Source organism: Propithecus coquereli, unplaced genomic scaffold, assembly GCF_000956105.1.
Source record: "Propithecus coquereli isolate 6110/MARCELLA unplaced genomic scaffold, Pcoq_1.0 Scaffold153, whole genome shotgun sequence".
Taxonomy (NCBI): domain Eukaryota; kingdom Metazoa; phylum Chordata; class Mammalia; order Primates; family Indriidae; genus Propithecus; species Propithecus coquereli.
The window spans coordinates 6,698,768-6,710,879 of record NW_012139747.1 but is presented as its reverse complement, the minus strand read 5'-3'; the positions used below and the strand labels follow the sequence as shown (position 1 = coordinate 6,710,879).

At 54.3% G+C, this 12,112-nt stretch overlaps 1 protein-coding gene across 1 annotated transcript; it reads right to left on the bottom strand.

Moving 5' to 3' along the window:
- Positions 1–1,481: 1,481 nt before the first annotated feature.
- On the bottom strand, positions 1,482–8,298 carry MMP9 (matrix metallopeptidase 9). Its single transcript, XM_012640464.1, has 13 exons — positions 8,032–8,298; positions 7,285–7,517; positions 6,780–6,928; positions 6,371–6,499; positions 6,105–6,278; positions 5,702–5,875; positions 5,139–5,315; positions 4,863–5,018; positions 4,181–4,466; positions 3,925–4,064; positions 3,451–3,601; positions 3,255–3,358; positions 1,482–1,796 (listed from the first exon to the last, which is right to left on the bottom strand). The coding sequence occupies exons 1-13, from the start codon at positions 8,167–8,169 to the stop codon at positions 1,678–1,680; spliced, it is 2,130 nt and encodes a 709-aa protein (XP_012495918.1). The 5' UTR covers positions 8,170–8,298; the 3' UTR covers positions 1,482–1,677.
- Between the last annotated feature and the right edge of the window lie 3,814 nt (positions 8,299–12,112).

Here is a 12,112-nt window from a genome sequence, read left to right as displayed (position 1 = left end):
AATCCACGAGGGATGCCATTGGAAGTTTTTAAGCAGGGGAATGATGTGATCTGATCTATATTTTAACAGGATCACTGTGACTGCTGGGTGAAGGCTTGACTAAAGAAGGGCAGGCATGGCAGCTGGGAGTCTAATTAGGAGGCTCCTGCAGACCCCCAAGTGGGAGGTGATGATAGCCAAAGTGGTGGCGGTCATCTGATTCCAGGTAAGTTTTGGAAGTGGAACCATCAGGACCTGCTGATGGATTAGATGTGGCATGTGGCAGTAAGAGTGTAGTCAAGAAATCCTGGAAACTCCCATACGCTGCGTGTGGGAGTGTAGACAGGCAGGCAAAACCACTTTGGAAAACGATTTGGTCATATCTGCTAAAGCTGAACATACACATATCCTTCGACCCAGCGATTTTACTCCTGGGTATATACCCAAAAGAAATGGCTGCCCATGTTCACCAAAAGGCATTTATAAGAACGTTCATAGAGGCACTATTCATAATAGCCCCAAATTGGGAACTACCCAAATGCCCGTCAACAACAGTAAAATGGAGGCCAGGGGAGGTAGCTCACACCTGTAATCCCAGCACTTTGGGAGGCCGAAGAGGGAGGATTGCTTGAGGTGTTTGAGACTAGCCTGGGCAATGTAATGAGATTCTGTCTCTACAAAAAAAAGAAAAAGTAACATAGTGGTAACTCTTGGGGAGAAGAGGTGGTGATTGCAAGGGGGCTTCTAGGGTGCTGGCAATGTTTTGTTTCTTGATCCGGGTGCTGGTTACGCAACTGTGTTCAGTTTGTGAAAACTTGTTAAGATGTACACTTATGTAAGGTGCATTTGTTTGTGTGTTTATTATATTAGAGCAAGTAGATATATATTTAGGTTTAATGGGTTTTGGTAATTTACTCTCTAAGGAAGACTGTCCCACTTGTACAAGAAGATCCTGATTCAGTTCCAGTTCAGATGTCATGTTGGCCAGGAAATATTCCTTGACCTCAACTACAACATATAGAATCATACACACACACACACACCCCATTATTCTAGAATAAAGGATCACACATTGCACACTCCCCAAGCATGATCCCACCTCTAGCAGCCACAGAATTACCTTTGTAACTGAGTTGGACTCTGCGGGTGGAGCCTGGAGTCTGTACTTTACACAAGCTCCGAGGGCACTCGTATGCACTCTAAAGTTTGAGGACCACTGAGAGGCCCTTAAGTATAGGAACATAGTCCAATTCATTTCTCTATCCCCAGTGCACAGCACTGGGCCTTGTTCCATATAAGGGCTCAATACATGTTTGATAAGTGAATAAATATATTGATTGTTTCCTCAATCATAAAACAGAAATAATCGCATAATACCTTCCTAATAGGAAGGATTGACTATGTTAATATTTATGAAGTACCTAGAACACTGCCTGGTCACATAGTAAGCACTCTATCAGTTAAATACATAGGTGCATGCGTGCATAAATGAAATCTGCTGCTAAAGGTTAGAGAATCCAAGTTTATTAGAAACATTCCAACAAAAAAGGAAGGTGGGAAGAGAGGGCCCAGCCCACCTCCACTCCTCTCTGACCTCCAGAATGGAATACCAGTTTGTATCCAGCAAACTGGTTCCTTCCCCATCGAGAATGTTCTAGGTAGAGACCCGTACTGCACTGCTGAAGCAGGATGGAAGCCCTAGTATTCGGGGCACTGCAGGATGTCAAAGTTCACGTAGCCCACGAGGTCCACCTGATTCACCTCATTCCGGGAACTCACACGCCAGAAGAAGCGATCCTGGCAGAAGTAGGCTTTCTCTGCAGGGGACAGGCAGGCATCAGAGGGGTCATTCCAATTCTCCCACATACATACACAGAAATAGGAATAAGATCTTGACAATCATCCTTCCTGCCCTTTCTAGAACTTTCCAAGGTTTTCACAGCATATGAGACTCTGGAGGGCACAGACCTCGATGCCCAAAGCACTGGCACAGAGCCTGGCACACAGTAGTTACTCCGTACTCATTTTGTGAATAGACTAACAAATGAATGGATGACCTATCTTAATGCTCAGAACAGTTCATTCACCACTCATTCATTGAGATATCCATCCATTCGTTCAACAAGTTTTGACTGAGCGCCTACTATGTGCTTTGTTCAAGGCACTGGGGATAAAGCATAGAAAAATACAGGCATGATCTCCATCTTTTTGATGCTTACACTCTAGTGAGACAAGACAGACGATTAACAGGCAAGCACCTTAAATAAATGAAATTGGTTTTGAAAATGTAGAAAGCTATGGAGGAAATAACAAGTGAGTGAATAGATAATGAAGGTCAGAGAAAGCCTCTCTGGAAGGGTGGCATTAAACTGAGACCTGAAGGATGAGAGGAAGGCAGCCCAGTGACAATCTGGGGGGAAAGCCTTCCAGACAGAGGGAACAACTGGCGCAAAAGCCCTAAGCCAGGAATGACCTTGATCTGTTCAAAGAGCAGCCAGTGTGGGTGGAGCAGAGTAAATGACAGGAGTAGCACAGGAGATGAGAACATGAAGGGGGGCCAGGGGCAGATAATATTAGTTTCCTTGACCTTGGAACAGGTCTAGGGTCGCTTCCAAGACCATTACCCTCCACTCCTACCCTCTCCCTAATCCCAGGGAATACATTAAATGTATAGAGCAACCATTATGGTTTGGACTGGGGTGTTTGCAAAGGAGATGGCAAAAAAAATGACAGATTCGAAAAAGATTTTGTTGATAGAGTTAACAGACCTCGTCAGCTGGTTGGATGTGAGTGGTGAGAAAGACAAAGCAAGTATACTTCCAGCTATCATCCCCATTTTACACATGGGGAAACTGAGGCTTCAAGAGAAGCAGTGACTTGCCCAAAGACACACAACTAGGAATTGTCTTATCTCTCCCTGTATCCCCAGTGGCAGCACCGTGCCTGGCACATTATGACTAGTGTGCACTTGATGACTAGTGTCTGATAAAGGAATGAGCCTCCGTGCAAACCACCTGTGTCCTGTACTGGAGGGGAAAGAGCTTCCAGCCTCGGAGGCAGGAAATCTGGTTCCTAGTCCTGGCTGCGCCCTTGACTCCCTGTATGACCTAGAAAAGGTCTCTACATCTACAGCGATCGTATCCGTGCTGGGGCATTGCCTCATTTTTCAAGGGCTCTTTCCTTCTCGCTCAGAATTTGACCAATCGCTAGCGCAGGGGAACCTAGCATGGTGTCTCATGAAGGGACCCTCCCCTGCCCACGTCCTCAGCCCTCACCTTGGTACTGGAAGATGTCGTGCGTATTCAAAGGCACCCCGGGGAACATCTGGTCCACCAGCGTGACGCTCCTGCTATCCACCGTCTGCGTCTTTACGTCGAACCTGCAGGAAGGAAGCGAGGAGACAGGTGCTGGGCCTGCGGGCGGGTGGACGGCGCCCGGGCTCCCCCTGCCGGCGGCCGCGGTGGCTCTCACCTCCAGAAGTGCTGCCCGCTGAACAGGAGCACCTTACCCCCGCCGCGCGGGAGGGCCCCGGTGACGTGGGTCACCTCCGAGCCCAGGCCCAGCTTGTCCAGACGCCTCGGGCCCAGCACCGACGCGCCTGTGTACACCCACACTTGGCGCCCTGTGCAGGGGAGAAGGGTCACGTCGGTCTGGGGGAGTGGAGGTGGCACACATTCTCCTTGAATGTGAGGAGGAAGATCCCAGCGAGGCCTTTCCTGGACCAGAGTGCCCGCAGTCTCTGTGCCCAAGGGGCAGAGCCGCTGCGGATGGTTGTGCAAGGGCGTGGCGAGGCGGGGAACTGGAATTCAGCCCCCAATAAAATTGCTAAATTGCATCCGCCAGGGGGCGCCTTTTTCTAATACGCACACGATGGTTTCTAAGTTTTCGTTGGTCTCAACTGGTGGGGACTGAGGGGAAGGCGGAGGGAGACAGGAGTAAACTCACCGGAGAAGAAGAAAATCTTCTTGCTGAGCGGCTCCTCGAAGGCAGAGTCCAGCTTGGCGGGCAGCGCGGGCCACGTGTCGGCAATAAGGAAGGGCCCCTGCAGCCGGCGCCCCCTGCTCTCAGAGAATCGCCAGTACCTCCTGAGGATGGGAGAAGGAAAGACCCGGCGCTGAACTTGAACCGACGGCCAGTGGGCGGGGAGGGACAGGCAGCCCCTCCTCCAAGCGCCCCCATCCACACATCCTTGCCCCCTCACCCATCCTTGAAGAAATGCAGCCGGTTCCCTATTTCCGCGATGGCGTCGAAGATGTTCACGTTGCAGGCATCGTCTGCGGGATCCAAAGACACAGTAGGGGCCGCAGTAGGGCCTGCAGTGGGGGGACCCGTGGGGCCAGCGGAGGGGGGGCCTGTGGGGCCGGATGTGGGGCGCTCTGAGGGGGGGGCGGTGGGGGGTCCGGTGGGGCAGACCGTCGCGGGGGCTGTGGGCTGCGGTTCAGATGTGGTGGTGGCTGGAGGCTGTGGGTCAGGTTCAGGGCGAGGACCTAAAGAGACACAGGATGAGACATTCCCTGTGCCCGCATATCTCTGTGCCGGTAGAACATGCGCTCCCCAAAGCCTGTCGGTGAGCCCCCCTTTAGCACACTCTCTCTTCCTCACTGCAGATGGCGGAGCTTGCTTCCCCAACCACAGGCAGGCCGCTTGTGACTCGAAGTGGCTGGCCTGGCTTTTGAACCCATGTCTGCGTCTCTACAGGCTGGGTTCTTTGTCACCATCTCTAAGCACTGACCAGGCAGCGCGATCGGACGGGGCTCCACGTCCAGACAGACGCTGCGGTCCCAACTCTGTGGCAATCCCCGAACCCCCGCCCCCCTTCTCCGGTACTACGACAGAGCCACGCCCTTCCCTGTCCTCCTTCCGTCCTTGCCCCAGCGCCGCACCATAGAGATGCTGGATGCCTCTCACGTCGTCCGCGTGCAGCGGGGGCTTCTCGGTGAAGCGGTACATGGGGTACATGAGCGCCTCTGGCACTGACGTGTGATCTAAGCCCAGCGCGTGGCCGAACTCGTGCGCCGCCACGAGGAACAGGCTGTATCCTGCAGGGAAAAGGAAGCCCGAGACGTGAGCGCCAGGTCGAGCCACCAGCCATGGCCTCCCCACCACCACCACTGCCGGGGCCGCAGCCCCCAGGCCCGGAGCCTCGGAACACGGCCCACCTTGGTCTGGGCAGAAGCCCCACTTCTTGTCGCTGTCAAAGTTCGAGGTGGTGGCGCACCAGAGGCGCCCATCGCTGCGGCCCTCGCTGGTACAGGTCGAGTACTGCTTGCCCAGGAAGACGAAGGGAAAGACGCACAGCTCCCCGGCCGCGTTGCCCCCGATCACGGTGGAGTCGGCTGAGGAGACCCAGGGCCTTGGCTGAGCCGGGTGTGTGGGTCGCATGAGGAGCCAAGGTGGGCCAAACTAGGAACTGGAGAATCTTTGTGGCCTATTTTAGATGCCTAGGGGGCGCTGTGGAGCACGGCGGAGACGAGGCCAGACTAGTGGGCGGGGCCTGGGACACCAGACCAAGGAAGAGGCAGCGGGCTGAGCATCCTTGGTGGATGGAGTGGGGGCAATCGGAAGTCGGGGGTGGGGGGGTGTGGAGGAGGTGGGCGGAGTCACGGCCATCCTAAGGACCAATGACAGTGGAGAGTCAAACTGATGGGCGGAAGAGCCACGTTTCGGGGACCAATGCGGGATGAGAGGGCGGGGCTTAATCTGGTAGGCGGGGCGCAGATACCTCGGGTCGGGCAGAAGCCGTAGAGCTTGTCCCGGTCGTAGTTGCCGGTGGTGGCGCACCATCGGTAGCCGTCGGAGCGACCGTCCGCGGTGCAGGCAGAGTAGGATTTGCCCTCGAAGATAAACGGAAACTGGCAGGGTTTCCCATCCGCATTGCCATCCTGGGTGTAGAGTCCTGGGAAGACCCACGTTATTACCCCCAGTGCGACCCCTCCTTTAACTCACGGACTGTCTGCAATTCATCCCTCCTCTCCTCACTTCAAGGAAGGGAAAACTGGGCCCAGAGTGAGGGAGAGTGAATTTCAGGCCACACAACTCTAGTGGCACCGCTGGGATTAGAACCCAGGGTTTTGAACCATCAAGGGGGGGGCGCCTCCCACCCCTTGCCGCGCCCCCACACTCACTCTCGCTGGGGCAGAAGCCGAACTTGCGGTCGGTGTCATAGTCAGCAGTGGTACTGCACCAGGGCGTGTCATCCGAGCGGCCGTCAGTGGTGCAGGCGGAGTAGGAGCGGCCCTCGAAGGTGAAGGGGAAGTGGCAGGGGGCGCCATCTGCGTTTCCATAGTAGGTCGGAACCACTACGGGAGGAGGGGGAACAGGGTCAGGGCAGCTAGTGATGGGTGTAAGAAGGGAGGGGAATTGGGGGACCCGGGTCGGCTCAGGATCTCACCAACGCCCTTGCCCAGCGACCACAGCTCAGCATCGTCGAAGTGGGCGTCTCCCTGAATGCCTGGGCCAGGAGGAAAGGCGTGTGCCAGGAGCCCGTCCTTCCCGTCGAAGGGATACCCGTCTCCGTGCTCTGAAGAAGCAGGTGAAAAGGGAGTTAGCCGAGTACTGTTGCGCAGATTGTGCGCTGCTCAAGGGCGCCAACTCAGCGCGCACTGAAATCCCGCCTGCGCGAAGCTCTCCAATCCTTGCGCCCTGGCGCCGTGCCCGACCGGCAGGAGCGGGTAGCTTATGGCTAGCGGCGGCCAGGGCTGCCGGAGCAGGCAAGAAAAAGCCTCCTCCACACTCTCCGTGGTCCTTCCTCCCTCCCCTGACCCAGGACTCCTGGCTTTCCCCTTCGCGCGCGTTCTCACCGTCGACACCAAACTGGATGACGATGTCCGCGTTGCGGCTGTACACGCGAGTGAAGGTGAGCGGTGTTACCGCGCTCCACACCGCGAAGGCGCGGGCAAAGGCGTCGTCGATCACGCTTCGCGGCAAGTCTTCCGAGTAGTTTTGGATCCTGTAGGGGAAAAGAGGAAGGAAAGAGGTCAGAAGCGAGGGGTCGGAGCGGGGCAGCAGGGACACCCCAAGTCTCAGAAACTTCAGCGTACACGATGCTCCCTGCGGTCCACGCTTCCATCTATAAAGCGCTTTCGGGCGCAGTTTTTCTGTTTGGACCTTCTCAACGGCCCTGGCAGGAGGACTTGGATTCTGAAGCCCATTTCCCCGAAGGGCAAAGGGAGGCTCAAGGGTGGAGCCACTACCCCCGGATTCCACATGAAGGAGTGAAACCTGGGGACCTGTTTACTGGCGTGAGCACCAGGACCAGCCTCCTCGCCCCGCCTCGCCGCCCCCACGGGCCGGCAGCCAGCTCACCAGTATGTGATGTCGTGGTGGTGCCACTTGAGGTCGCCCTCGAAGGTTTGGAATCTGCCCACGTCTGGGACTCCGCAGCGCGGGGTACGCATGGCCTCCAGGGTGGTGCTGTCCAGCTCACCGGTTTCAGGCAGGGACAGGTGCTTCTGGAGCAGCAGCAGCGAGGACCTCAAGGACAGCGTTTCCCCGCGCATCTCAGCCACACGAGTGTAACCATAACGGTACAAGTATTCCTGTGGATGGAGGGGCAGAGACATCCTAGAACCCTGACCCCCTTTCTCTGTCCTACTGGGCCAGGACTTCACCTCTCCAGGCGTTCAGGGACTAGCAACAAAGCATTAAACCCAGAACACCGGTGCTGTCTGCCCACCCAAGGATCTCCCTTCCCTTAGACACCCTCAGCTCCTTCCCATCCTTGGACACCTCTGGCCCTACCTTACAGCTCCCCAGGGTTTACCCCCTGTTCACCCTCAGCCCATGCCCACCCCAGGACTCTCCGATGCCTCTCCCACTCATGCCATTTCCCATTTCCCACCTGGGAACCCCCCATTGCCCATTCCTGGCCGTCACTACCCAGTGCCTCCACAGGACCCCAGTGCCTAACCCTGGACACCTCTGGTCTCCAGATATGCCCATCACTGCCAACTCATCCCTAAAGCATCTCCTCTGAGGCCCCATGCCCTCTCTGGGACACTGAATACCTTCTCAGCCAGCCCTGCCCAACTGTAGACTGGGGAGTTTTCCTACCTCTGCCAGCTGCCTGTCAGCGAGATTGCTTCTCAGGTCGCTGGGGAAGACCACAACGGTGGGCTGGCGTTGTCGGGGGGCCGCGGAGCAGCAGCCCAGCACCAGGAGTGCCAGGACCAGGGGCTGCCAGGGACTCATGGTGAGGGTAGCAGTGTCTGGCTACAGCTGCCCTTGTGGGGGCTTTAAGGAGGCGCTAGTAACTGTGACCCCACCCCTCCCTGCCAGGCGGGTGCTGACTCAGGGGATGGCGTGTGCGTGTGTGTGTGTGTGTGTGTGTGTGTGTGTGTTGGGCAGCTCCAGCATGAGAAGGCAAAGAAAGGGCTTACACCACCTTCTCCTCTCCCCACCGCCCCAGTCTCCACTGCCAAGTCAGGCAGGACCCCAGACCCGCAGGAAACCGCAGGCCCTCAAGGGAGGGGTTGGGTTTTGCAAACTGCAGAGCTTGTGGGAACTGTATGAAAGGGAGGGAGAGGGTGAGCGGGAGGACTCCCCCAGCCCTCAATCCCAAAGCCCCAAGTGGTCAGCCAAGGGAAAGGGGTGGAAGACCCCCTGAGACCTCTTTCTGAATCTAGCAACCCCTCCCCACCCCCACACTGCAGGCTCTGTCCTCTTTTCCCCTCCCCCAGCACCTTCCTTGACTCAGCTTCCTCTCCCTGCTCCATCTGGGGGCGGAAGGAGTGGGCTCTGCTAGGCAGGAATTGGGGAATTCCACCAGGGCCACCCCCTGTCTTGGACAGGCTGAATCTTCAGGGTAGTAATGGGGAGAGTCTGTGGCATCTGGGAACCAGCAGACATGGCTTTACCCTCTTCCTTCAGGCCCTCGGCAAATGTCCTACCACTCTGAATTTGTTTCCTCAGCTGTGAAAAAGGGCCCTTTGCCCCTAAATTGATAAGAGGATAAAATGAGATCAAACACATGAAATACTTAGTATCATGGATGATGTCAGTCCTCAATGGACGGCAGTGATTGCTTTTAATTATTGAGCGTAAGATCATGATTCCAAGTTGGAATCAGGAGACCAGGGTCTTGGGCTCCAAGCCTCAGTGTAACCTGGAGTAAATGCCTTCCCCTTTCTGGGCGTTGGATTCTTCAACTGCACATTGGGGTGGGGTGAGGGGGAAAGGATCTCTGGGAGCCCTCTCAGTTCTCCAGCCCTGCTCCATGCAGCGAAAGCCACTGCAGCCCCAGTCATCACACTTAAGCCCTAATTCGCATCCTCCCTCCTTCCCTTCTTCCCAGCCGGCCAGTGTGGGGCAGGGTCTGTATTTACCTTCTTCAAAGCCTTATTTGGGAAAATCAGTGATAACAATTCAACAAGCTGTATTTATTTTATTTTTTGTTTATATTTATTTATTTAGAGGGTCTCACTCTGTCACCCAGGCTGGAGTACAATGGCATGATGATAGCTCACTGCAGTCCTGAACTTCTGGACTCAAGCATCCTCCCATCTCAGCCTCCCATGTAGCTGGGATTACAAGCATGCACCACCACACCTGGCTAATTTTTTTTATTTTTTGTAGAGAGAAGGTCTCACTGTGTTGCCCAGGCTGGTCTCGAACCCCTGGCCTTAAATGATCCTCTTGCCTTGGCCTCCCAAAGTGCTGAGATTACAGGTGTGAGCCACCATGCCTGGCCCAACAAGCTATATTTAAAGAGCCTACTATGTACCAGACACTTTATGTGCTTATCTAATAAATAAGTCTGTGAGACGGAGACAACTGACTTCCTTTACAGAAAAAGTGAAGCTCTAAAGTTCACTAGTTACTGAACATCTGCTTTGGATTCATGCAGTCCTGGATTTCAGTCCCCGCTCTGCCATTTCCCAGCTATGTGACCTTGGGGTAGGTGGATGAGATGGGGCGGTGTGAGGGTTGGGGGGACTTGAAACCTTCTCTAATTTGCTGCTACCTACTGAAGAGAAGAGAGGAGGCCCAGGCCTTTGGGGAATCAGAGGCTCGGACAAGGGACCCAGGAGAGAACTGTATTCTAGACTTGGGAGTGTGGGTCATAGAGCACTGTGATTTTAAAGAGGGAAACAGAGGAAGAGATGCTCCAATCTAGGGGAGACATGGGCTTTACGGGAATCCATGAACTACCCCCAACTTGCCATCGATGATACCAAATATGTCATATCTATGTATATACATCACAAACTTGGAACTTTGGATGTTTGGGGCCATATAATTCTTTGTTTTGAGGGGCTGTCCTCTGTATTGTGCAAGCCCCATCCCTGACCTCTACCCACCAGATGCCAGGAGCACCTCCCCCTGCTGGTTGTGACAACCAGAAATGTTACCAGACATTGCCAAATGTACCCTGGGGGAGTGGGAGGGGCAGACTCCCCCCCAGTTGAGAATCACTGGTATATGTTGACTTTTCTATGTAAAGGATCCAAAGCTTTTATCAGGTATTCAAACCATTGATGATGATCTTCAAACCTTTAAAAAACCATTTTCTCAACAAATATCTGTTGAGTTTTTATGGGCCGGGCATTGTGCTAAGAACTGGGAGTACAGTAGAGACCAAGAGAGCCTGCATCCCAGTCTTTATGGAACTGACAGTCCAACAGGGGAGAGACAGGATGAGTAATTAATTACTAGAGAGACAAGCATCGCTAAAGGGAGGTCTACTTACCTATTCCCATTACCCCTACCATGCAGATGAGGAAACTGAGGCCCAGAGTGCTCACAGAACAAGCCAGGGACAGAGTGGGGGGCAATAAGGAGTGGTGGCTATGAGCCTACACTCTAGAGCCAGACTGCCTAAGTTCAAATCTCAACTCTGCCACTGACTTGCTGTGTGACCTGAGCAATTGACATATCAGTGCCCTGGTTTACCCATCTGTAAAATGGAGGTGATCATAGTGCTTCCTTAAGGGGGTGTTGTAAGAGTTAACAGATATACAGTGCTGGCACAAGATAACAAGTGCTTGCTGCTGCTCTAATTATGACCACCTTCAGGACAGCCAGCTGTTTTTCCCAGCTGGGGAGCAGGGAGAGAGCGCCCAGCCAGGAACCCCAGAGCCTGATTCCTGGAGTCAATCCAAGCAAGAATGCTCATTTTCTTACCCCTCCCAACTTCCTCCTTTACCCCCCTTGCTCCCCACCCCCCAACAAGGGGAACTTGGGAGAGCTTGGCTTTCAACACGGCAATGGCAGGAAGTGGTTCTGGTTACCACATCCCCTTCCCCACTTCCCCCAGCCCCTCCTTCCAATACCACACAGAGTTTAGCCAAGGCCCTGGGAGAGGAGGATATAACCACAGGTGGGCTCCCCCCAACCCTGACCAGATTCATAGCTTGGACTCTAAGCCCCTCACTGCAGTCGTGTAGCGGTTCTATCAGGATGGGGAGGGGGCTGACGCTGGAGCCCTGAGTCACCAGCTGGATGACACAGCCCTGCAGGCCGCTATTATTAATAGTAACTCCAGGCCCCCAGACTGGGGTCAGCCTCACAAGATGAGGAATCTCTCCCTCTATTTGGATGGGGGAACTCCAAGCCTGTTCCTCCCAAACCGGCCGGCCGGAGAGGGGAGGGCCGCAGGCCAGAGAAGCCCTGGCAGGATGTGGAGGAGACACTTGAGTCTGGGATGAAGCAGAAAGGTGTGTGTACTGCAAGACTTGGCCCCGGGCGAGAACATCACTCAAGTACCCACCTCCCACCCACAAAACACACCAACCATCCCTAGCCCCAGGGTGGTGGCAATTCCCATGCTGACTCTTAAGAGTCCCTGTTAATACTAAGTCATTCATCCCACTTACCTGTATTGAGCACCTTTGGTAGGGAAGTCATAGAGCATAAACTTTAGAATCAGACCTCCTGGGTTCAAATTCCGGTTCCTACCACTTAGTGGCTGTGTGACTTTAGGCAGATCATTTTGCCTCTTTCTGCTTCCATTTCCTCATCTATAAGGAGAGAAAAGAACAGTCCTCACTTCAAAAGGTTGTAGTGGGGGTGAAATGAGATTATGCATTGCAAGTTCTTAGCACAGTGCCTGGCACATAGTAGGTACACAGAAAAACACCACCTAGCTATTGTGATTCTGTTACTCCAGGGCTCTCACCTTCCCTTTGCAACTTAG

Bases quoted from the DNA above. Each gene is read 5' to 3' on its own strand.
- MMP9 (XM_012640464.1), bottom strand. From the start codon at position 8,169: ATGAGTCCCTGGCAGCCCCTGGTCCTGGCACTCCTGGTGCTGGGCTGC. The intron at 6,279-6,370 runs GTGAGATCCTGA...CTCCTCCCGTAG, and splicing joins GTCGCTGGGCAAGGGCGTTG to TGGTTCCGACCTACTATGGA. The intron at 5,019-5,138 runs GTGGGCCGTGTT...TTTTCCCTGCAG, and splicing joins GGGCTTCTGCCCAGACCAAG to GATACAGCCTGTTCCTCGTG.